This window comes from Trichosurus vulpecula, chromosome 6 (assembly GCF_011100635.1).
Source record: "Trichosurus vulpecula isolate mTriVul1 chromosome 6, mTriVul1.pri, whole genome shotgun sequence".
NCBI classification, from domain to species: Eukaryota; Metazoa; Chordata; class Mammalia; order Diprotodontia; family Phalangeridae; genus Trichosurus; species Trichosurus vulpecula.
The window spans coordinates 138,714,230-138,737,685 of record NC_050578.1 but is presented as its reverse complement, the minus strand read 5'-3'; the positions used below and the strand labels follow the sequence as shown (position 1 = coordinate 138,737,685).

Here is a 23,456-nt window from a genome sequence, read left to right as displayed (position 1 = left end):
ACTGGACTCGGAGTTCACCTTAGACGTTTACTGGCTGTGTGACTTTGAGCAAGAGTGACCTCTCTATGCCTGTTTCCTTAGCTGCAAAATAAGAAGGCTGGACCCTAATGTTCTTTCCAGCTCTAAATCCAACCCCCTATGACCTTATGTTCTCACTCACATGTTCCTCCCTCTTGAAGTGGTCTGAAGTCCCCTACATCAGAGGGCTGACTGGTTTACCCCTTTTACATTTGTTTCTTCCTCTGTATCTCCCCCAAGCCCACCTCTTGTCCCGTCTTTCACCTACAACTGCTGCATTTTTGATGTTTTACAATCCTCCAAAGGTTGATACTAGTCACGCTTTGAGTTTTCTGAAGTCCAGAGATGAAGGTGATTTGGTCAAGAACACAGAGGCAATAAGTAGCAGACCTGAGACTTGAAAGATTTTCTCATTCTCAGGGTTCTTTTCTACACCCACTGGAGGGCTGGTACTGAGGAGCAGAAGGTCCCTGGCTCCCCACCACTGTGGCCAGGATTCATATTCATGTTAGCGTCCATAATCATCCTCACAACTAGGCATGGGGAGATAAGGTCATTCCTGAAAACAGACTGTATAAATTTGACCGATGTCCCAGCCAATGGGCAGAACTGTTCAAAGTCTACAAAAAGGCTGGAAAAAGCAGGGGAAAAATTTCCTTAATAACTAATGAACAAGAATGAATAATTGTGCTGTGCTGATGAAATACCCACCAAAATTACCTTTGATTTACAAATAAAATTCCTTTTTATTTCTCAGTCATTCTATTTTTTCTAGGGAACCCAGAATACCCAGAAACAATCGTACATTTTACAAAGGAGGAGGCTGAAGCCCAGAGAGTTCATGGGACTCAGGTGGTAAGTGTCAGAACTGTGATTCAGTATTTTGATTGAATCCTCTGAATCACACCCTTGGATTCTTTCCCATACACTCCACTGTCTCCTGGGGAAAAAAAGGAGTGTTTGTCCAGTGCCAATGACCTGGACTGTATCAACATTCATTCGGAATTGCCGAGACACATCTTGAGGAAATTTACATTCGCTAATTCCTTTTTAAGTGATGCCAAAATGTACTCTGTCTGCTTTCGGTCACATCCTTGGCTGTGGATTTCAGGGGTAGGAGCTCTCCACATTTTCATAAACGAATCAAAATAAGTACAATTCTACACTAGAATTTTATCTCCAAAAGATCTTTGAAGAGAATCAATTCAATTCAAATGGCATTTGTTAAATATTGGCAATAGCAGGGCACATGTGACTCACACATGTATCGATACTATACACTGATTCTCAACAACACAACCGCTTTCTTTTGCCATGTGAAATTAAATCCTGCGCTGAACTACCAGCTGAAGCTGGCAACACAGAAGGCTTGCAAGTAAGTGTCTGAGGAAGGATCTGAACTCAGGTCCTCCTGACTCCAGATCCAGCATTCTATCGAGTACCCTACTGAATTGCCTCATTAACACTGAGAACCACTGTAATGTAGGATCGTCTTACAAGGTCACAGATTTAGGGTTAGAAGGGACCCTAAAGGTCAACTACTCTAAACCCCACCCCCTCATTTTACAGATGAAGACAGGAGGAAGGGAAGATCCTATTAAAATACTCTTGGTGGTGGTGGTGGTGGTGGTGGTGGTGGTGGTGGTGGTGGTGGTGGTGGTGGTGGTGGTGGTGGTGTGTGTGTGTGTGTGTGTGTGTGTGTGTGTGAGAGAGAGAGAGAGAGAGAGAGAGAGAGAGAGAGAGAGAAGGATGAGGGAGAGAGAGGCTAAGGTGCAGTAATTAATCAGTGCACTGCAACAGGGGAGGAAAAATCTGGGGCTAAGAATATCAAGCTACATCTCCACTCTTTTTTGAAAGAGATAAACTGTCTCTAAATGCTCCTAGGGGCAGCTAGGTGGTGTCACAGTGGATAGAGTGCTGGGCCTGGAGTTAGGAAGACTCATCTTTCTGAGTTCAAAGCCAGATTCAGACACTTAATTAGCTGCATAACCCTAGATAGGTCACTTAACCCCGTTTGTCTCAGTTTCTTCACCTGTAAAGAGAACTGGAGAAGGAAATGGTAAACTACTCCAGTATCTTTGCCAAGAAAACCCCAAATGGGGTCATGAAGAGTCCCACAGGCTTGAACAGCAATGCTCCAGAGCACGGGAGCAGACAGAGCACCATGGTTTGGAGAGGCATGGGTCTAAGCACTAGAGTCTGTAACTCCAGAGGGAACTTCCCCACCACTCCCCCATGTTTCCGCCGTTATGTCCACTGAATCAAACCAGTCTAGTAGAAAAACAACCAATGACACTTGATTTGGCATCACAGGAGCTAGATTCAATTCCTGCCATCCTTGGAGTGCTTGACCCAGTGACTTAGCCTACTGTAGTCTTAGCTTCTTCATCCCTAAAATGAGAGGATTGGGTAGATGCCTTCTGAGATCCCAACCAGCTCTAGTGCTAGGGTCCCTAAATGGGGAATTCTAACTGGATGTTCTAAACATCAAGCAATAACCAGGAGCAGAGGATGCTGCTCCTCCCCCAGCCTCTGTCAGTCCATCAGTGAATCATCCCTGAAGCCCAGCTTGACCGAAGACCCCCAGCCATAAGTGACAGTGTCAGAAGGATCTCAGATTTAAAACCCAAAAAGACCTTCCAAGGACACAGAGCTCAATCCCTCCATTTCACCCATGAAGAAACTGAAGGCCCAGAGATGAAGGGATTTGCCCAGCATCTGAGGTGGAATTCCCAGCTCAAACCTTTGGACTCTGAGCCCAGAACTCTGCCCTCTTGACTGGTCCCCCAGAGCACCCAAAATCACGGAGGCCTAAGCCATTGTTAACTTCTCTTTGGTGTAGGCAGAGATTTCAGGGGATCCGTAAACTTGAATGGGGTAAAAAAAATTATATCTTTATTTCAATATACTTCGCTTGGTTCCCTTTGTACTCCTAGGCCAGTATTTTATGCATTTGAAACCATTCTCCTGAAGAGGGACAGGGGTAGGGGAAAGGAAGGTTATAGGCTTTGCAAGACAGCCAAAGGGGTCCATGACTCAAAAAAAGGCTAAAGAGCAGAATCACCCTGCTAAGAGGTGTAAGCCCCAAAGGGTGATTCCCTTACCTCCCCGAACTATTGCCACTCTTCCACCGACACAGACACACAGACACTCGTGCACACTCACGCTCACATACTGAAGCTCACATTCAGGGCAACGCATTTACATCCACCCACTCACTCGTGCGCGCACAATCACGCTCACACACTCATGAGAGCACACTCACGCGCACAGACTCACGCGTGCACACACGCTCACCCTCACACACTCACACGTGCACGCACACAGTCGTGAGCGCACACTCACGCTCACACACTCCCACACTCCCACTCGCGCGCACACCAGCCCCCAGGAGCCGGGGCCAGCCTCACCTTGAACTCCTTCTCGATGTTGGCCAGCTTGGCGAGCTCGTTGCTGAGCTCGAGCGCCGTGAGCACCGGGTCCTCGCTGGCCAGGGACAGGTAGGCTGGGCTGGCCAGGCCGCGGTAGGCGTTGATGCGCGAGCGCGAGTGGCTGAACGAGTCGCGCCGCTGCTTGTCGGCGCAGTCCGGGCACTTGCAGAAGTAGTCGTGCGGCCGCTCGATGCGCGCGCCCTTGGTCAGCAGCATGTGCACCACCTCGTACTTCTGGCAGTGCGCCGCCAGGATCACTGGCGTGATGTCCGGAGAGAAGCGCGTGCCGTCCTCGTCGTACGCGTAGAAGTCGTCGTCGCGCAGCTCCTGCTCGCCGGGGCTCAGTGTTAGGCGGCGGCCGGCCGCGAAGCCCGGGTGGCTCAGCAGCGCCTCGACGATGCGCACGTAGCCCTTGCTGATAGCCAGCAGCAGCGCGTCGCCGATGCGGCTCAGGTTGTCCTTCTTGAGCAGCAGCTCCGTCACCTCCAGGTGCTCATTGCCCACGGCCAGCTGCAGCGCGTTCTGGCCCATGTAGTCCACGCAGTTCACGTTCAAGGTCTCCGACTCGTCCAGCATCTTGCGCACGACCGGGATGTTACCGTACTCGGCGGCGTCCAGGAAGCGCTCCTCTTCCGCGGTGAGGCTCGGCCCACGGGCGTTGAACATGAACGCCGGGCCGCGCACTGCCTGGCGCCGGCCCTTCTCCCTCATGGCGAGCCGCTTGGTCGTCGATGGGCTTCGTTCCACGGACCTAATTAGCAGCAAGTAGAAAGTCACTGGAGGCGATGACAGCTGGCATCCCCTCTCCACACCTCCTCCTCCTCCACACCCCTTTCCCGGCTGCCAAGCTCAAAGTCCCATTTGGCACTCTGCAAGGTCACCCGCAGCCTTCCTTTTGCCCAGTGCCAAGCATTAATTAAAGACTCTACCAGGGGGCTGTGAACTTTAGAAAACTATTTTGATAATCGTATTTTAATATAAGTGACTTCCTCTGTAATCCTATGGTTTGGTTTGGTTTTTGCCTTTAAAAACATGATTCTGAGAAGGGGCCCTTAAGCTTCACCAGGCTGACAGAGGGGTTCACGACACACAAAGGCTTAAGTACTGCTTCTTTTTCTGGATTGTACCCCCAGCACTTAGCACAGCGCTGGCACATAGTGGATGCTTAATAAATGCTGATTGGGTTGGACTGAATTAGATTAAACTGAGGTGACTTGTTCAGGGTCCCACAGCTAGTAAGTATGTGAGGCAGTATTCAAACTCAGATCTTCTGACCCCAAGTCCAGCATTTCCCTGTGCCACCCAGCTGCCTATGCTCAGGAAGTAGGAGAAAACAACAGTTCGGATTGGAACTCCTAGGAGGCCACTTGGCTGAAAGCATTTCACTCCATGTATGGGAAGTAGTGGAAAATAAAGCCGCAAATGTAGCTGGTAGTCAGATTGGAGGGTCTTCAATGCCAGGTGAAGTATTTTATTCTAGAGGCAATAATGAACCACTGAAGATTTTTGATTTGAAGAGTGATGTGGTCAGATCTGTGCCCTAGGAAAATGATTTTGGTAGCTGTATGAGAGACAGATTGTAAATGGAAGAACCATGGCAAGAAGAGGGAAAGGTACCAATCATGCCTCCAGCTAGCAGCATGCAGCCCACAATACTCAGGACTGCAGCCTGAACCAGATTAAAATGCCATTGGGAAACAAATGAAAATAGAGTAGAACACAGATAATGCTAATGTGATTTTCTAAGTCAATCTGTCACCAGTTTTATTTGAGTTTAACGTCACTAGTCCTGGGGAGAGGTGATGAGGGAATGAGGAAGGGGCTGGTTTTGGAAGAGGACAGATAAAACAGTTTTTCTCACCTGCTGAGCAAGTCACTTCATCTCTCTAGGCCTCAGTTTCCTCAACTGTCAAATGGGACAGGGGTTGGGGGGTGGTGAACTAGATGGCCTCTGAAGTCCCTCCTAGCTCCAGATGTTGCAAGGGTGATGTGGTCTGTGAGCTGGATGTTGTGGAGGTCAAACTGAAGGACCATTTTTGATTGTTTACATCTGCTTCTTAAGGGGAAATCGTTTTTGGCTGAATGTATCCTTTCGACATCCCTAAGATCAGCCAACAATCTTTAATTGGGTGTTAACCGCATGCCCACAACACTCTGAACCACAGCAATCAGAATGGTGCTTTTACTGGGTGCCTCCCACCTTTTCAAGAACATTTAAGTTGTTGTTGTAGTGAGGTGACTGGAATTTTCATCATGATTCAAATTTTTTAAAGCCAGGCCAAAAAGAATCATCTTTCTGCACTGTACTTTTTTCTAGGAGGAAAATGGAAATACATCCTTCTTCCAAACTTCCTCAGATGTCTATCACGAGATTGAATTTAATTATCTTTTGAAAGATCATGAACTTCTTCCAAAAGGTTGCATTTCCTCCCAAACTCCCAACACAATATCCCAAACTCCTCCTATCCATTCCCCTTCTCTGTAAGCTTATCACCTGCATTCTGAAAAGTCTAATCTAATTGTAATGCCATATGTCTACCTTAGCTCCTTCTAGGACTCTTGCTAGTTGAATTTTCAAGATGCAGTCCTTTTGAAAAAATAGTTCATTTTTATAGATGTCTTTTGTTCTTATATTCCCTCTTTATCACCTCCAGGATCAAATAAAAACTTCTCGTTTAGCATTTGAAGCTCTTTATAACCTGGCCCCTTCCTACCTTTCCAGTCTTCTTGCACTGAATTCTCCTTTGTTAAGTGTACATTCTAGCAGCACAATACTGGCCTACATGCAGTCCCTCAGACTTACCCCCCCCCACCTGCCATCTCTATGTCCTTTTGCTTGAGATGCTCTTCCTTTTCATTCATGCCCCCTGGTCTCCCTGGATTCCTTCTTGACTCTGCTAAAATCCTGTCTTCTCTATGAGTCCTTTCTCCATGCCCCCTACAGCTGCCAATACCTTCCCTTCTCAGAGAGCCTTCCATTTACTCTGGATATTTCTTTTATCTACCTATTGTCTCCCCCACTGGAAGAATGTAAGCTCCTTGAGGGCTAGTACTTTGTTTTGCCTTTGTATCCCCAATGCCTGGCACACACTAAGGGCTTACCAAATGCTTGTTCATTGGATTCATTTACCAGTTGGTTTAGCCATTCTCCCCTCAATAAGCATCTATTTTGTTTCCAGTCAATATGCAGTATCTAAAACAGATGTGTGGAAATTGAGGGGATACCCATTAATTGGGGAATGGCTGAGCCAATTACGGTACATGACTGATAGAATACTCTCACACTGTAAGAAAATATGAAGGAGATGGTTTCAGAAAAACCTGGGAAGACTTATATGAGCTGATGCAATGTGAAGTAAGCAGGACCAGGAAAACAATGTACACAGTAACGGTAATATTATAACGATAACTGTGAAAGACTTAATAACTCTGATCAATACAGTGATTGGTCACAATTCAAAGGACTCATGATGAAATATGCTATCCACCTCCAGAAAGAGATCTGATGGATTAAGAATGCAGATTAAAACCTATTTTTTCTCTTTATTCTTCTTGGAGTTTTTTGGGGGGTGGGGTGGAGGGGAACATGGCTATTGTGGAAATATATTTTGCATGAATTCATATGTAGATGGGTATCATATTTCTGGTTTTCTCAATGGGTGAGAGAGGAGTGGAGGAAGGGGGGAATTTAGAACTGAAAATAAAAATAAAACGTCTTAAAAACAGCTGTGGTTTGATCTGTAGGAAAGGTATTGAAACTTAGAAGTTAAAGCTATCCTCACATTACTGGCTTTGAAAAGCCAATAAGACTGTCAGGTTGAAATGGAATGTTGAGAAAGCAGCAATGTGTTTGTTTTTCATGTATTTTATTTAAGTGTGAGTGAGAATTGAAAATCTCTTCTGGTTCTACCTACACGGGTGTCCAACTGCTTCCATCCTGCTTAAATTTTGAATCTTCACATACACATACACACACAGAGTAAGCACTTTCAATAAATATTTGTTCGATGAATGAATGAATGGGAGGTACTGTGAATGAATTGGGAGGCTGTATGGTTGTGTTGGCAACCAAAAATGGGCTCCTTATAGCACTTGGTCAACAAGTGCCCTTGACTAGTTTGGCTTTTTCCCCTGAACTGAATGCTGTTTGTATTTTGGACTGGAGTAAGCTTGTTGGCCCCTTCACCTTGCTTCCCTTGCTTAAGCTGATGGAAACAACCTGTGCTTTCTCGGTCAACCCCTTCACCTTGCTTAAGCTGACTGAAAGAACCTGTGCTTTCTCGGTCAACCCCTTCACCTTGTTTAAGCAGATTGAAAGAACCTGTGCTTTCCCCGGCGTACCTTACACCCCTGCAGAAGCTGGATGGTTAAAAACAGCTTCCGTTGGAGCCAGAGGCTGCTACAGCCACAGTCACAGCCACAGCCACAGCCACAGCCACAGCCACAGCCACAGCCACAGCCGGAGCTGCCAGTAGCAGAGCTGACCTACGGGAGGAAGCTGAACAAGGACTTCAGGCCAGTGGGTAATCTTTTTACCATAGAGGGGGAAGCATGATTTTGCTTTACACAATCATGCTTCTCTGTAGCCTCCTGGTTACTCTTTCAAGGCGTACTTATTGGGCCTGGAAGCTTTTGATCAATATATTAAAATGGGGTTGCTGGTTCATGGGTTGGTTACTGTGGAGCCTAAATATATGTTTTGATTCTTCTGCCTTCTACTTTGAGAGTTTCTTATATCCGGCGGTTCCGAACCTTTCAGACATATATATGATCCTCTGTGGGATTATAAACTCTGCCCTCCTAATACAATGGTGCACTGCAAAGATAACTTGTTTTGGAGTCAAGATCTGAATTCAGATCTCACCATTTTTCTAGGCCTCAGTTTCCCTTTCTGTAAAATGAACAGATTGGACCTCCTTTTCTCTAAGGTCCCTTCCAGCTCCAAATCTGTGATCTGTGAATTGATGAATAATAAATGAGAGACTGAATGGTTGTAATGATTAGTACAAAGCACATGATTTCCATGCCCAGGAAGGACATCTTCAAAATCTGGGGTGAAAGCAGCCCACCTCTAACTTTCTTGGTGCACCTAACTGAGGAGACCACTGGCAAAGACATTCTTTCTAGTTGTCTACTGATCCCCAGGTCATTCCCCCTTCACATACTTGAGTACTAGGCTTAGAGTCTCCCCTCAGGTTGCTGTCCCTCCAACACTCTGTCTTCCCAGACTCATCAACTTTACCACTTCCCACAACTTCACTCTACCTCAGCCATGTGCAAGAATCCATCACAGCCCTGATGTCACAGTCACCCATAGTTCTTCAACCTCTAGGATCCAGACCCATGAAATTCCTCTTTCTGACCACAACTTCCGATCCTTTCATCCCTTTCTCTTCCTTACTCCACCTAAACCTCTTCTTCATCTTCATTTCAACCTCCAGTCTTTTCCCACCTCTCTGCTCTGGCCTCATTTTCCTCTGTCACAATCTTGAGCCTCTAGTTATCCAGATCAAGCATGCACTGCCTTCTGAGTTAGAATCTCTTGCCCCCTTTTCTCATCACCATGAATGCCTTGCCAAACCCAAATCCTCATTCACTCATATGCCTTTTACATTGTTTTTCTCAGGCTGTCAAAGGGCTCAACCATGTTGACTAGGTCCCTACAGATTTATGGTATCTAACCTCAACTGGACCTTTACTCTTTGCATTGATAATTCATTCTTTTCTGGTTCTCTATGCCCTTGCCCGCAGTGATTGTTCCAAACTTTGTCTTCTCCGTACACTTCCTCTGGCATCCTATAGGTAACTATTTATAATATTTTGGCTGCTGCAAACTAACTGTCAGAGCCACTTGTCGGTAAACTCAATTCCAAATCATTCAACTCCCTCCAAACAATAAGTAAAGTCTCTTTGTTATCTTAATATTTCTCCTTAATATCAGTTACTTCTTCCTTTCTCTCCAGCAATGACAGGAGACAATCTTTTAGCTTCTCTCAAAAATCTTCATAGGATTTTCTTTAGAAACTTCTCTTTACATGATTTTCTCAAAAATAACATTCAAGACAGTTATCACAAGAAAGAAATCTATTCTCACCTTTCTGTCACATAGATTCTTCATAAATCCTCAGTCACAGATTAAACACACAACTTCTTAACTCTACTGAGAATGGTGCTCCACACGAAAACACTTCTCTTTCAGGAGGTAACCAGTAAATCCTTTGTATTGCCAGTTTCCCCTCTGGTTCCAAGAGACCTGGGAAATGTTCTATTTTGACTTCTTGAAACATTACATATAGGCTCTTTTTTAAAATCATGGCTTTTAGGGAGTTTAAAATATGGACAGAACAGTAGAAAGGGTGCTTGGCTTTGAGTCGGGAAGACCCAAATTCAAATCCAGCCTTAGACGTACACTAGCTGTGTGACCCTGGGCAAGTAAACTTAACCTGTCTGTGCCTCAATTTCTTCATCTGTAAAACAGAGGTAATAATAGTCCCTACCTCACAGGGTTGTTGTGAGGGAAAAAATGAAATCCTAATTGTAAAGTCCTTCTCATAATGCCTGGCACATAATAAGTACTATATGAATGGTGGTTATCATTATTATTAGGGCAGCTAGGTGGCTCAGCGGATGGAGGGCCGGGCCTGGCATCAGGAAGACTCAAGATCAAATCTGGCCTCCAGCACTTACTAGCTGTGTGGTCCTGGGCAAGTCACTTGGTCCTGTTTGCCTCAGTTTCCTCATCCATAAAATGAGCTGGAGAAGGAAATGATAGACCACTCTAGTATCTTTGCTAAGAAAACCCCAGATAGGGTCACAAAGAGTCAGACTAGATTGAACGACAACAAAATTATTATTATTATCATTATTCTGGTCTCTCATCAAGCTGTTTTCCAGGTCAATCTTTTTTTGCTATGAAATACTTGACATTTTCTTCTATTTTTGCAGTCTTTTGAATTATTTTTAACATTCTTGTTGTCTCATGTAGTCATTAACTTCGATTTGGTCCATTATGATTTTTAGGGAATCTATTGTGTGGTTCAAGTTTTGTACCTCTTCTGCCAAGCTATTAATTTTCTTTCCAATTCTTTCTTTAACAGCTCTTATTTCTTTTCCAGTTTTGACTCTAGCATTCTCATGTCATTTATCAAATAATTTCTGAGCTCTTTAAAAACACTCTTGCTTCATCTTTTCCAGGAATTCTAGCTGAACTTGTACCTAAGCTGTTTTCCTTTGAGGCTTCTTGAGTCAGTCTCTTCTGAGTTTGTCTTAAGTGTCCTGGTCACCATAATAGCTCTTTACGGTGGAATTCTTTTTGTTTGTTCATTCTTCCAGCCTACTTCCTGAGTTCAGACTTTATGTTAGGGCTGGCTGGGTTCTCTGCAATTCTTGAAAAAGTGTCTGGGCTGGGGTTTTATGTGCTCCATCATGTTGCTGCTTTCTTTGGGTAATTGAGTGTTGCATTATTTTAGTTCTTCAGGGACAGCTCAGGTTGGAGATCTGTAAGCTTTCAGTATTCCCAAAATGGTCTGTTCCAGGGGATCGCCTGAGTGCTACTCTTTTGGTCTTCAATCTGCAGACTCCTGACCTGGGGTTTTGTCTGAGCAACACATGTCGGCTTGCCCTTGGCTAGAATTCCAGCCACCACTAACAGCCAACTGAAAAGCCCTATAGGTTCAGACTGATAGAACTGCAGACTCCTCTTTGGTTTGGAATTTCTGCCTTGGTTATTTTGTTGAAGACTTCAGACTGGGCTGAGGGCTGGAACTGAGACCCCACCAGCTCCTGGTGTCAGATTAAGGTGCTTATGGCATGGGGTAATGGAAAGGATGGGAGAGTGAAGGTGGAATGACCTGAGTAAGCCCTGACAATGAAGGTCTGAGCTACAGTGGGGCCAATAGAAACAAGAAGGATGGGGCAGATTCAAGAGTTACCAAAGTCACACAACGCATAGGATTTGACAAATGAGTAAATATGGGAATGGGCAGCTAAGTGGCACAGTGGATAGAGCACTGGGCCTGGAATCAGGAAGGCTCATCTTCAAACCACTCCAGCATCTTTGCCAAGAAATCCCCAAACGGGGTCATGTTCAGTTGAACACAACTGAACAACAACAACAAAAATGGAAACAAAATGCTACAGATAATCTCAAGGGAATGGTGGTGTTACAGCTAGATCTTTTATGTGGCAGTCAAAACAGAGACAGACTTAAAGATACCCAAGGAAGTTTGGTTTACCTTAAGTAATCCTCATTTCCCTTTACTGTAACATTCCTTCTTTTTCCTACTCCCCTCCTCCCAAGATCTTCATCCTCGAGGAAGGCTCATGCCTGATGAATAGATTCATACTGAAGTGTGACTGACTTCATGGGTAACACCTCTGAAACATATTTGCACATTAACAGAAAACCTAAGGTGAGAATACTATTTAAGCCAAAGGGGAGAAGAAGTGGGGGGTCCAGTAGAAAGCGCCCCAGATTGGGAATCTGAAGCCCGGGACAGCCCCACCTACTCTACCACAAACCTCTGTAGACAAGTAGCTTCCGGCCTTCTGTTTGCTCACCTGAAAAGTTAGGGGGTGGACAAGAGCAGGCAGAGTGGTGCAATGAATGGAAAGAACACTGGCCCTGGATCAAGGGTGTGCCAATAAATATTTAACAACCAGCTCTTCCCCCTCCCACCAAAAAGTACCAAGACATATTTTTCAGTTTAATGTGCATTATTAATATTTTCTCCATTACTTCCTTAAGTCTGGATAATCAACAAAACACTATATCAGTCCTGATGTGTAGAATTTGTGATTTCTGAGGTATAAATGCTCACACTAAAAATGTAACAATCAACTCTCAAGCCTGCTTGTGCTTCAGACTCTGAGAATGAGGATTCAAATCCTGAAGATGCTTCTTATGACTACGTCCACTGGGACAAGTCACTTTCATATCTCTCGGTGTCTATTTCTGCATCTGGCCAACGAGAGGGCAGAAGTAGATGTTCTTTGTGATTCATTCCTTCCAGCTCTCAATCCTATGACATAGAGAATAAGGATCTTTTCAACTCTAATAGTCAGTCCATGGTTCTATATAATGATGAATTCTCAGGCACTAAAGTAAAGAGATTCACTTCAAGAATTTATTTATTGCCCATTAGCTGTGTGACCCTGGGCAATCGCTTCATCTCTGTCCACCTCAGTTTCCTCATCCATAAAATGGGATAATAATAGCCCCTCCCTCCCAGAGTAGTTGTGAGGATAAAATGAGGCAACAAACATACATCTCTGCAAATTTTAAAGAGCTTTACGAATGTTCACTATTATTACTGTTGTCGTGGTTATCAGTTTTGTTACTACACATCAATCACTGTTCTAGACACGGGGGATACAAAGACAGAACTGGAAGTCTATGTCTTCAAGAAACTTACATTTTACCAAAGACACTCCTTCCTATCATATCATATCGGTGATGACCTGCTTCACCTACACTAAGAAATACTCTATTATAATAATGATGACCAATTATATAGAGCTTTAAGGTGTGCAAAGCACTTAACAAATATCATCTCACTTTATCCTTGCAACAACCCCAAGAGGCAGGGGTGATTATTGTCTGCATTTTATAGTTGAGGAAACTAAGGTGGAAACAGGTCAAGTGACTTGCCCAGGGTCACACTGCTAATAAGTATCTTAGGCTGGATTTGAACTCAGGTCTTCCTGACTTCTGGCCCACTGCTCTATACAATGTGCCACCTAGCTGCTACTAATACAATTTCCTATATAATCTCTTTAAAAATCCTCTTCAATCTAGCTGCAAGTGCCTCCAACCAACTACCTTGGATTCATTTTGCATTTATTTCTCATGCCCTGTTATGTGTTTTTGGTAATACCCACAAGGGACAGTGATGCAGGTGACTTATGACAAAGGACCGATGTACCAGATGGGTGGTTAACCCAGATTCCCAGGGTCAAGGGTTTCTTTTCACCCTGACCTTGAAGGATTTTATGGGAAGACAGAAGAAGCTATCACAAGCAGGAAGAAGGGAGGCTAGCATGGCAAGTGATACAAGAGATGCCAGGTTGAATTTCGACCTGGAAGAAAAGCTGGTGAATGCTCTCCATTTTTTCAGTTCAGGTAAATCTGCTTCTTAAAGGGATCACAGGTTCACAGAGCTGGAAGGTACCTCAGAAGCCATCTAATTCATTCCCCTTATTTTACAGATGAGAAGCTGAGGCCCTGGGAGATTAAGTGATTTGCCCGAGGTCACACAGGTATTAAGTGTCAAAGAGGGATTTGAATTCAGTTCCTCTGACTCCAGAGCCAGGGCATGTTCTTTCCACTAAACTATGCTGCCTCCCTGACCTAGTCAATCTCTTTACTTCCTGCTGACTGATTTGACTATTTGGAGAGGGCACCTGGGGCCCTGGAAGTCTGCTGTTCTTTTCCTGAAGGTTCCCTTTCACTACTAATCCTTCACAAGACAATAAACTTGTTCGCCAACAAATTCCAGGTGAATTTTACTGTTAAATTCCACATAAGCCAAACCAGAGGTATTTGAAACCAAAGACATCCATATCCTTGTTTTCATTCCCTTTTCGTGAAAGAAATCAGACAACCAGAGAGTTCCAGGCTGCTCCTTGATGGTGTCAGTCTGAATGACTTTGTGTGGTTTGTCTCTTCACTGGATTCCCTAAGGAACTTCAAAAGAAACCTAACCTTAGTGTGAAGGATGGGAGGGCACAAAATTCACCCCAGTAATAGAGCCAGAGGGCTTCAACTGAGCATGTTCCATTGGCAGCCAATGCCTAAGCTTGATCACAAGTTCTCCCTGGGGGAGACTGTCCTGGGTACATGTCTCTCTTCGGATGGAACGTAAGCTCCTTGAAGCCAAAGACTGTTTCATTTTTTGTCTTTGTATTCCCAACAACTAGCTCAGTGCCTGGCACAGAATAGGTGACTAATAAATGCTTGTTGACTGAGCGATCTTATTTCAGATATACTCTCCACAAGAATGTCATAGGCTTGGAGCTTCAATTTGGTACTTCTCCTTAGGTGAATTTATGAAGAAAGGGGTAAGTCATAGTTGTACCTTTGACTTGAATGGAGGAGAAAGTATTTAAGTTGTGGCTATCACAGACTCACAGAATCTCAGAGTTGAAAGATCATTTAGCCATCAGAGCTGACAAAAATCTAATGTCCAGACTGCAAATAGCTATCCAGCTTTTGCTTGGAAGATCTCCAATAAAAGGGAAGGAGCTCACTACTTCCCAAATCATCTCATTAGACCTGGTGTGCATTTTCCTGACATCAAGTCACAATTGGCATCTTTGTACCTTCCTTCTCATTCTGCCTCTGGGGCCGAGGGCAATGAATCCAAATCATTTTCCCCATCCCAGCCCTCCAAATGGTCAAAGGCAGCTCTCATGGCCTCCCTGTATCATCTTTCCTACATTTCCGGAGTTTCTTCATTTGGAATGGCCTCTCTCCATCCCGGACGCTCTCCTCTGTATGTTCTAGATGCTTAATAGTTGTCCTAAAATATGCTTCCCAGAATGCAATACAGTATCCAGGTATGGTCTGATCAGGGCAGAGGGAATAATTTTAATTTCTAACTTACTTTTAATTTATTCATACTTAATAAATGATCAATACCTCCCAGGAGGATTTGCATCATTTCCAAAATAGCGATAATATTGATAATAACAGCTAACATTTATGTAGTGCTTACTATGTGTCTGGCACTGTGCTAAGTGTTTTACAAACATTATTTGATTCTCACAACAACCCTGGAGATAGGTGCTATTATGATCCCCATTTTATAGTTGAGGAAACAGAGACTAAGTTACTTGTCCAGGATCACACAGCTAGTGAATATCTGAAGCTAGATTTGAACTCGGGTCTTTCTGATACCAGGCCTAGCTCTCTATTACTTCACCACCTACCTGATTAGAATCATTAAAATGATTATGTGCGATGCACTGTTAAAAAAAAAAAGAAAGAAAAATGGAAAAAAACTTCACTGAAGCATAAAAATTGTTCTGCAAAGACAAGTTTAAGATGATAAAGGAGCCTAAATAAAGAACTGCATTGTACTGCTTTTTAAGACCAAACCATAATAGCAAAAAACTGTAAGGAAAGAGGGTACCAATCAATTGGGGAATGGCTGAATACATTATGTTATATGAATGGAATGAATAAGTTACTGCACAGTTGTTGTTCAGTTCTGTCTGACTCTTCATGACCCCATCTAGAGTTTTCTTGGCAAAGATACTAGAGTGGTTTGCAGTTTCCTTCTGCCCATTTTACAGAAGAGGAAACTGAGGCAAATAGGGGTAAGTAACTTGTCCAGGATCACACAACTAGTGTGTCTGAGGTTGGATTTTAACTCAGGTCTTCCTGACTCCAGACCTGGTGTGCTATCCACTGCAGCACGACCTAATTATACCCTTCCCCCTCTAGAACTCTGATGCCAGGAGAAACATCTCAGTTACAGACTACCAAGTGAAGGCATTTTTTTTTCTGTCATAGCTTAGGATATTGTCCTAAGGGGTTGCAAAGACATGTTTGGGAATACAACTGATGCATTTACTAATTTAGTAATTATTTCATGAATTATTAATTAAACTATTTAATTAATTAGTAATTAATTAAGTTATTTAATTTATGAACCTAACAACATCCTTTCCTATATAAGCATTAGTGCTTGCTTAGCTAAGGAGAAGACTTAAGGAAGGCTAGGTTTCAAATAGGCAGTTGAGCCATAGATGACCAAGTACTAGGCATGGACAAGATCATGCAGACACCATCCTTTCTAGGTTGATTCTGTCTCAAAGGCTAGTGCAGCACAATGTACAGGGCACTTGACTTGGAATCAGGGGGACCTGACTTCAGACCCTCTCTCACATTACCGTGTGGTCCCAGACAAATCAATTAATATCTCTGTGCCACAATTTCCTCTTCTGTAAATGAGACGTTGGACTCAGCCTCTAAAGCACCTGCCAGCTTGAAATTTATGATACTATGATAATATCATGATATTACATCAGGTAATCAATCAAGTAAATAACCAACCAAAAGTTATTGGGCATGTATTATGTGTCTTGATCATCCAAGGCAATGTTTCTGGGCAGAGTACCAATGGTCTCTCCATTGAAAATGGGACATTATATTCTTTATGCCTAAAATGTGCCCCTGTGATTTCAGTGTCCCCAAGTCAAGAGGTCCTGGAGGTGAATCCAGATCCAATTAATCTCTCTGTGCCTCAGTGCGCTCGTCTGTAAAATGGTCATCACAACATAACAAGAGAACCCTCATGGTATGCTAAAAAATAGTGCAGACTCTGGAGTCAAAGAACCTGAATTCAAATCCTATTCAGCCACCGAGTAGCTGTGAGACCTTAGGGGTGAGGTGGGGTGGGTGGAACATTTCTCCTTTTTGGGCCACAGATTTTTTTTCATGTGTAAAATGAAGGAGGTTGGATTATATGGTCTATAAGGTCCCTTCCAGCTGCTCACCTCGGGTGGCTGTTGGTGGAACAGTGTTTGTAAGTCTTAGAGGCTAATGAAAGCCTATGCCATTGATCATTTTCGCTGAGGTTGCTGTTTTAGTGTCCATGGTCCTCTACGTGGGTCTGCATTTGACTACCGATGGCCTAAATTCAGGGGCTGGTGAGAGGGAAAACCTTCCTACCTGAAGAAAAAATTTTCATTTTTGCCATTTGAAGTGAAAAGGCCCATCTCCACATGCCTCTCCTCTCTCTCCCACCCCATTATCTTTCCTTCCTTTCCTCACTGGCAGAAGGAGCCTCTCTTAAACTATATAACTAGATAACTGAGAAGCAGCACAGTTCAGTGAGAAGCTGTCGAACTTTCAAGACCTGCATTCAAATTCTGCCATGAACACTGTGTGACCATGGGCAAATCACTCAGCTTCTCTGAATCTCCATTTTGTCATCTTCCAAATAGAGTTAAAATTACCTGCAGGACCAAACCCAGCAAGTGTGTCGTAGGAGTCCAAGGAGCTAATGTGCAGAAAAGTCATAAAATGGGAGACAGCTCCACAGATTGGAAAGAACCTAGATTTGGATCAAATGATCAACAGACATTTAGGAAAAGCTATTGGGTGTTGGGGGTAAAAACACAACGAATGAAACAATCCCTACTCTCAGGAACTGGGGTCTGAGTCTTTAACTCAGCCACCCACTCTCTGCAAGACCTAGGACAAGCCATCTTCCTTCTTTGGGACTCAGTTTCCCAATACAGAGAATTAAGGGACTGGCTAGCTATACCTAAAGCCCTTTCAAGCTTCAAATCTTTCATCTCGTGAATGTTGGTTGTTATTTATAAACACCCACACCCTCCATGCTAGCTATAAAGGTCTGTGAGAAAAGCATTCTGCCTACTCACTAGACTAGTTCAGTTGCTTCAGTTCTGTTGCACTCTTTGTGACCCCACATGGATTGGGTTTTTTGTCTGTTTGTTATTTGATTTGTTTTTGTTTCTGCAAAGATACTGGAGCTGTTTGCCATTTTCTTCTCCAGCTCCTTTTACAGATGAAGAAACTGAGGCAAACAGGTGAAGTGACTTGCCCAAGGTCACACAGCTAGTCTGAGGCCAAATTTGACTCAGGTGTTCCTGACTCCAGGCCCAGAAGATTTATCCACCGAGCCAACTGGTTTCCTCAACACACTAGACTGGCCTGTATGAAACAACAAAATTGCCTCAGAGGTTTTCACTGACCCAGAACTTTAGAAAGCAATAGGAACCTTTTGCCTTGTGTCCTACTTCTTCAGGTGTGCTCTTTAAGCTGTATTTTGTGTTTAAAGACTATGCCCAGACTCAAATACGTGTGTGCATATATATATGCGTATATATATATGTATATATATACATATATATGTATATATATATGCGTATATATACATATATATGTATATATATACATATATATGTGTATATATATATATATATATATGTATGTATGTATCTAAACAATTTGGCAGAAGGGTGGACAGCTTTCACCTTGCCATTCAGGAGGTCCATAGAATGGAAGGCATACACGCCAACCTCACAGAATCACAAAACATTAGAACTAGAAGCTGGCAGGGGCTTCAGAGGTCACTTTGTCATTGTCCAGATGAGGACACTGAATCAAAGGACATGTTCAAGGTGACATACCTAGTAAGGACCAGACTGCATTCTAACTCCCTGGAGAATAGCTCTAGGAAAAGAGCTTTGAATGTGACAGCAGGGTACCTGGCTTGGGACCCTGGCTCTGCCTCTCCTCTACCTGTGACCTCTGGGCCAAGTTTCTTTCACTTTAGAGCTGAAAGGGATCTCTGAAGGCATCCAGTCCAACCTCTCACTATTTTTTACGTTCTTTAAAATTTAGTATTTAATTTTTCCCCAATTACATGTAAATACATTTTTACCCCCCTCATTTAAATTGAAGTCTGGAGAGACTCAGTAATTTGCCCAAGGTCAGAAGAACAGTAATTAGCAAATGCAGATTTGAATCCAGGTCCAAACCCAAATCCAGCATTCTTTCCAAACAAAGTCAGAGCAGGTCAGGGGTTTTTAATCTTTCTGGGGTGTCACAGACACCTTTGGCAGCCTGGTGAAGCCTATGAACCCCTTCTAAGAATAATATTCTTAAATACATAAAATACATAGGATTACAAAAGGAAGCCAATTACATTGAAGTATATTTATCAAACACCAGGTTAAGAGTTCCTGGAGACGAATTGTAAAGTCGGTCCCTTTGTATTCTGACATTCTTCAGTTCTAAGACTCCAGGCCAGGGAACCCTTCACTTTGCCAGGCTGCCTCCCTCACCTCCAAAGCCCATCTCTGATTCAGTCGCGATTAGAGGCACCCATATGGAAAAGGACCACTCCTGCCTATTTTAACAACAAGCCTGGTACACACAAACAAACCGACAGGATCTTGCTGGGGAGTGTGGGATCATGGTAAAGAGGGGCTCGCAACTTAAGAGCACTGCTCTGCGACCCAGGGACCAGATTCCCTGAAGTCGGGGTGGGGTGTGCCTCCTTGTGGAAAAGACTCAAGGGGCGCCAAAAGGCGCTGTGGATCCTCTGTGATCAGACGGACCCCTGCGCGTTCCGTCTCTCTGCCGAGGATCCCCTTAAACCAAGCTGGGGGCGAAATACAGCTTCCAGAACTCGGCCCACCTTCCCCGAGAGCCCTCAGGTGCCCTAGGCTACGAGGCTGATATACATCTACCTGTCTCGAGACTAGACCTGAGAATGGCCAAAGTCGCTGTCCTTTCCCCTCCCTGTGACTCGGGACCCTACCCTCCCCTAGCAGGAGGGAGCAGACGAGACGGTCACTGAGCTGCCACCACGGCAGTCACGTTCAGGACAGCCCTTCTGCCCCCTCCAGTCCCAGTTCTAACTGCCTCCAGCATCTCTCCTCCCCTTGTGTAGGCTAAGCCAGACCGACAAAATTCCCCACTCCCTTGCCGGGCCACCACCAACACCGAGGCTCCGCTGCCCTGGGATGAGGAAGCCTACTTTCCCGGGTTGGGGCCAATCACGCTGGTTATGCGATGTAGGGGAGGGACAGGGCTCGCTGCGGCCGGAGTAGTAAGGGGGTAGGATAGGACCCAGGCCTCCCTTGTGTAGCCTGTCTACCGGCTACACGAGCTTGGGGTGGTTTGACGAGAGAGAGCGTCTGTTGGGTTAGGTGTTCATCGGGCAGCAGGTTCCTCCCTGTGCACTTCGGGCGCTCAGGTGGCTCTAGTCTAAGCCGCCGGTCTGTGCCTTTCTTTGTCTTTGCCCATCTGTCCGCGGGGCAGCTCCTCTGGCCCGCCCGCCTGCCTGTCTATCCCAGTCCGCCGACCTTGCCTGTCTGATTTCTGCCTTACTATGTGTGTCTGTCTGTCTGCTGACTGCCTCTCCTTTCTTCCTGCCTGTTTATCTTCCAATCCACCGCTCTGTCTGCCCTTCTGATTTTCTGCCTCTACCTGTCTGCCCAGCTGCTGTTTCACTGCCTGCCTGTCACTGTCAGCTTAATCTGCTGTCTGTCAGTCACTCCGCCTGCCAGTCAGCGGGTCTTCTGGCTTCTGCCTGCCCAGCTTCCTGTCTGTCTGCCTAGCCATTTCCCTGACTGTCTGTGTCTGCCTGCCTGCCCCCCGGTCTGGCTCTATCTACGGGTCAGCCTGCCCTATTGTCTGCCTGCCTATGCTTTGGCCTCTGTCAGTGCATTCACCTGTCTAACCTAATGGTCTTCCTGCCTGTCTCTGTCAGTCTACCACCTGTCTGTCTGCTACTTTCTGCCTGCTCGCTCTCGCTCTCTCGCGCTCTCTCTCTCTCTCTCTCTCTCTCTCTCTCTCTCTCTCTCTCTCCCCCTCTCCCTCTCTCTCCCTCTCTCTCCCCTCCCCCCTCCCTCTTCCTACCTCCCTCTCTCTCTTCCTCCCCGCCTCTCTTCCTCCCTCCCTTTGTCCAACAGTCTGTCTGCCCTTCCGCCTGACACTCTATTTGCCTGACACCCTGTCTGCCCACTTGTCTGTCTACCCTCGGTGACCCTGGAGCGCGGGCCCTCCCTTCCAGGCTTTGCACCTCGTAGGCAGCATCCGGGGGCGCTATCGGCGAGCCTTTTGGCCGGCAGAAAAGTTGCTCAGAGTTTCCCTCGGGCCGTTTGATTGAGGGGTCAGCCCCGCGGCCTGAGGCTCAAAAACCTAAGTTCGCACCTCCGAGGGGGCCACCTGCCGGCCTCCCCCCGCCCCCCAGTCCTCTGCCTCCATCTCTCCAAGCCTGCCCCTTGCCTGCCGGCGTACTCACAGGCTGCTGCCCAGGGGGGAGCGAAGCAGCTCTCCGCCGGGAGGCTCGGCGAGGCTCTCCCCGTAGCCGAGCCGGGGCGGCGGCTCCAGCCCCCCATTGACGCCACTCCAACCCCAGCGCCCCCCGCGCTGCTGCTGCAGCTGCTGCTCCTCGTCCTCTGGAGCCGGGAAGGTCACCCTGCCCCTCGCCGGCTCCTTCCACTTCCTGCCCTTGGTGGACATCGTGGCGGGCCGGCCAGGGCTCGGGCTGGAGCTCAGCTCAGAGATTGGGGAGGGCTGCCCGATTCGGCCCCCGCAGCCCCCACCGACGCCTCGCTCCGCCCCAGCCCCCACCCCTTCGGCCCGCGCGTCCCGCTGCCCCGGAGGCGGCCCCAGGCGGGAGTCCGGGAGGCAGGGCAGGGCTCGCGGCTCAGCCGCTGGAGGGGAGAGAAAGCCCGGCCCGAGCCCAGCTCGCGCCGCCTCTCCGCCCGCACCATCCAACCTGCCCTGGAGCCAGCTGCGGAGCCAGATGTGCGCCTTGGGCAGCGGCAGCCAGATGTGCGTCCCGGGCAGCGGCGGCGGCGGTAGCGGCTGCGGGGCCCCTCTGGGCAGCGCAGGGAGCCCTCCCTCCTCCGCCCTCGTCTCTCTCTTTTCGAGCACCACATCGCTGGCGAGGACAGCATCATTCCCACGGGGAGAGCAAGGGCGGGGCGGGGGGGGCGGGGTGGAGGGATAGAAGGGGATGGGGAAGGGGGTGGGACGGGGGGAGGAAGGAGCGGGCGACAGAGCTGGCGGAGGACTGCCTTTGGTCAAGACCAGGAGGACACGAGGGTCGGGGAAGGAAGGACGCCACTTGCTGAGATCTGTGAAATGAGGGAGAAGAAGCCCCTGCAACCCTCCCTGTGCAAATAAGTCCCTTTGGCTTTCAGTGAAGAGAGGAACCTTTTCCGCTGAAAGATTCAGGCTTCGGAAAGGAAAACGTTTTCTTTTCCTCAGATCTCGCCTTTCCCTTCTCACCACAACTTTCCAACTTCCCTTTGAACTAATTGGGAACCCAACATTGGTTAATTTGGAGGCAACTTTTCCTAATCCCGAATTGTGATGCAGAAACATGCCTCACACCTCAGCTTGTAATTAATTGTGTCTTAAAATGTTTATTCCAGCCTGCCATGTGTAAGTCATTGGGCTGACAATGAAAGGAACTAATCCTGTCCTCGAGGACTATGCCCCGAGGGCGCCACATTACACAGAGCACCAGGCCTGGAGTCAGGAAGATCTGAGTTCAAATCTAGCCTCAGACACTTACTAGCTGTGTGCCCGTGGGCAAGTCGCTTAACGGTTTGCCTCAGTTTCCTCATCTGTAAAATGAGCTGAGAAGGACAGGGCAAACCACTCCAGTATCTCTGCCAAGAAAGCCCCAAATAAGATAATGAAGAGAGGAACCCGACTGAACAATAAGCCCTCAAGGAGCTGTAATCAGAGAGGTGCCCAGTTTCATTTTGGGACACTCAGCATGCCCTGGCCTGTAATTTTCCCAAGGGGAACAACATCCCTATTCCCTTTGAACAAACTTGTAAGGTAACCAAAGTTAGCATAATGTTCAGGAGATAGAGGACTTCGACCCAGAAAGGACCTGGGATATCTATCATCTGGGCCAAGTTTCACAGTTGAGAATACTGAGACCCTGAGAGGTTAAGGGTCACAATAAGAGCAGAGACTTCCTGAGAGAAAAATTAGCGTTACTTATTAATCCTAGCTAACAAAATGCTTTACAGGTATTATCTCATTTGAGTCTGATTTCCCTTAGACTGGGAGCTCCTTGGGAGCCCTTGCTTTGTATCCTCTGCACTTAGAAGAATTCCTGACACTTAGTGTTTGCTGACTGACTGAGTGGAAGAATCCTACAAGAATCTAGTCCAACTCCCTTCTTTTACAGATGAGGAAACCAGTCGCATGGAAGATGTGTCCCGTTTGCAAGTCCAATCCCCTTTGCCACATAAGGCCCACAAAAGTCATTTGGATCATAGGATTTCCTGCTAGAAGGATCCTACAGGATTATAGTCCAATCCTCTCCTTTTACAGATTTAGAAGTGGAAGCCCGTGGAGAGACTTGTCCAAGGTCATCTAGGTCATAGGTAGCAGAAGCAAGAGTAAAGTCCAGTTCTTGTGTCTGCCTCACCCAATGAGCCTTCCTTGCTGCCTACATATCTTTAACTGAATCCTAAGAACTCTATCTAGAACAT

At 46.1% G+C, this 23,456-nt stretch overlaps 1 protein-coding gene across 1 annotated transcript in view; it reads right to left on the bottom strand.

Annotated features, from left to right (window-relative positions):
* TRPC3 (transient receptor potential cation channel subfamily C member 3) overlaps nt 1–21,456 on the bottom strand; it is an 87,785-nt gene extending 66,329 nt beyond the window's left edge. The window contains exons 1-2 of the mRNA XM_036763997.1: nt 21,236–21,456; nt 3,429–4,200 (exon numbers count right to left, since the gene is read on the bottom strand). Of these exons, the coding sequence (XP_036619892.1) occupies nt 3,429–4,200; nt 21,236–21,456 (993 nt within the window). The remainder of the gene's footprint in view (nt 1–3,428; nt 4,201–21,235) is intronic.
* Nucleotides 21,457–23,456: the final 2,000 nt, after the last annotated feature.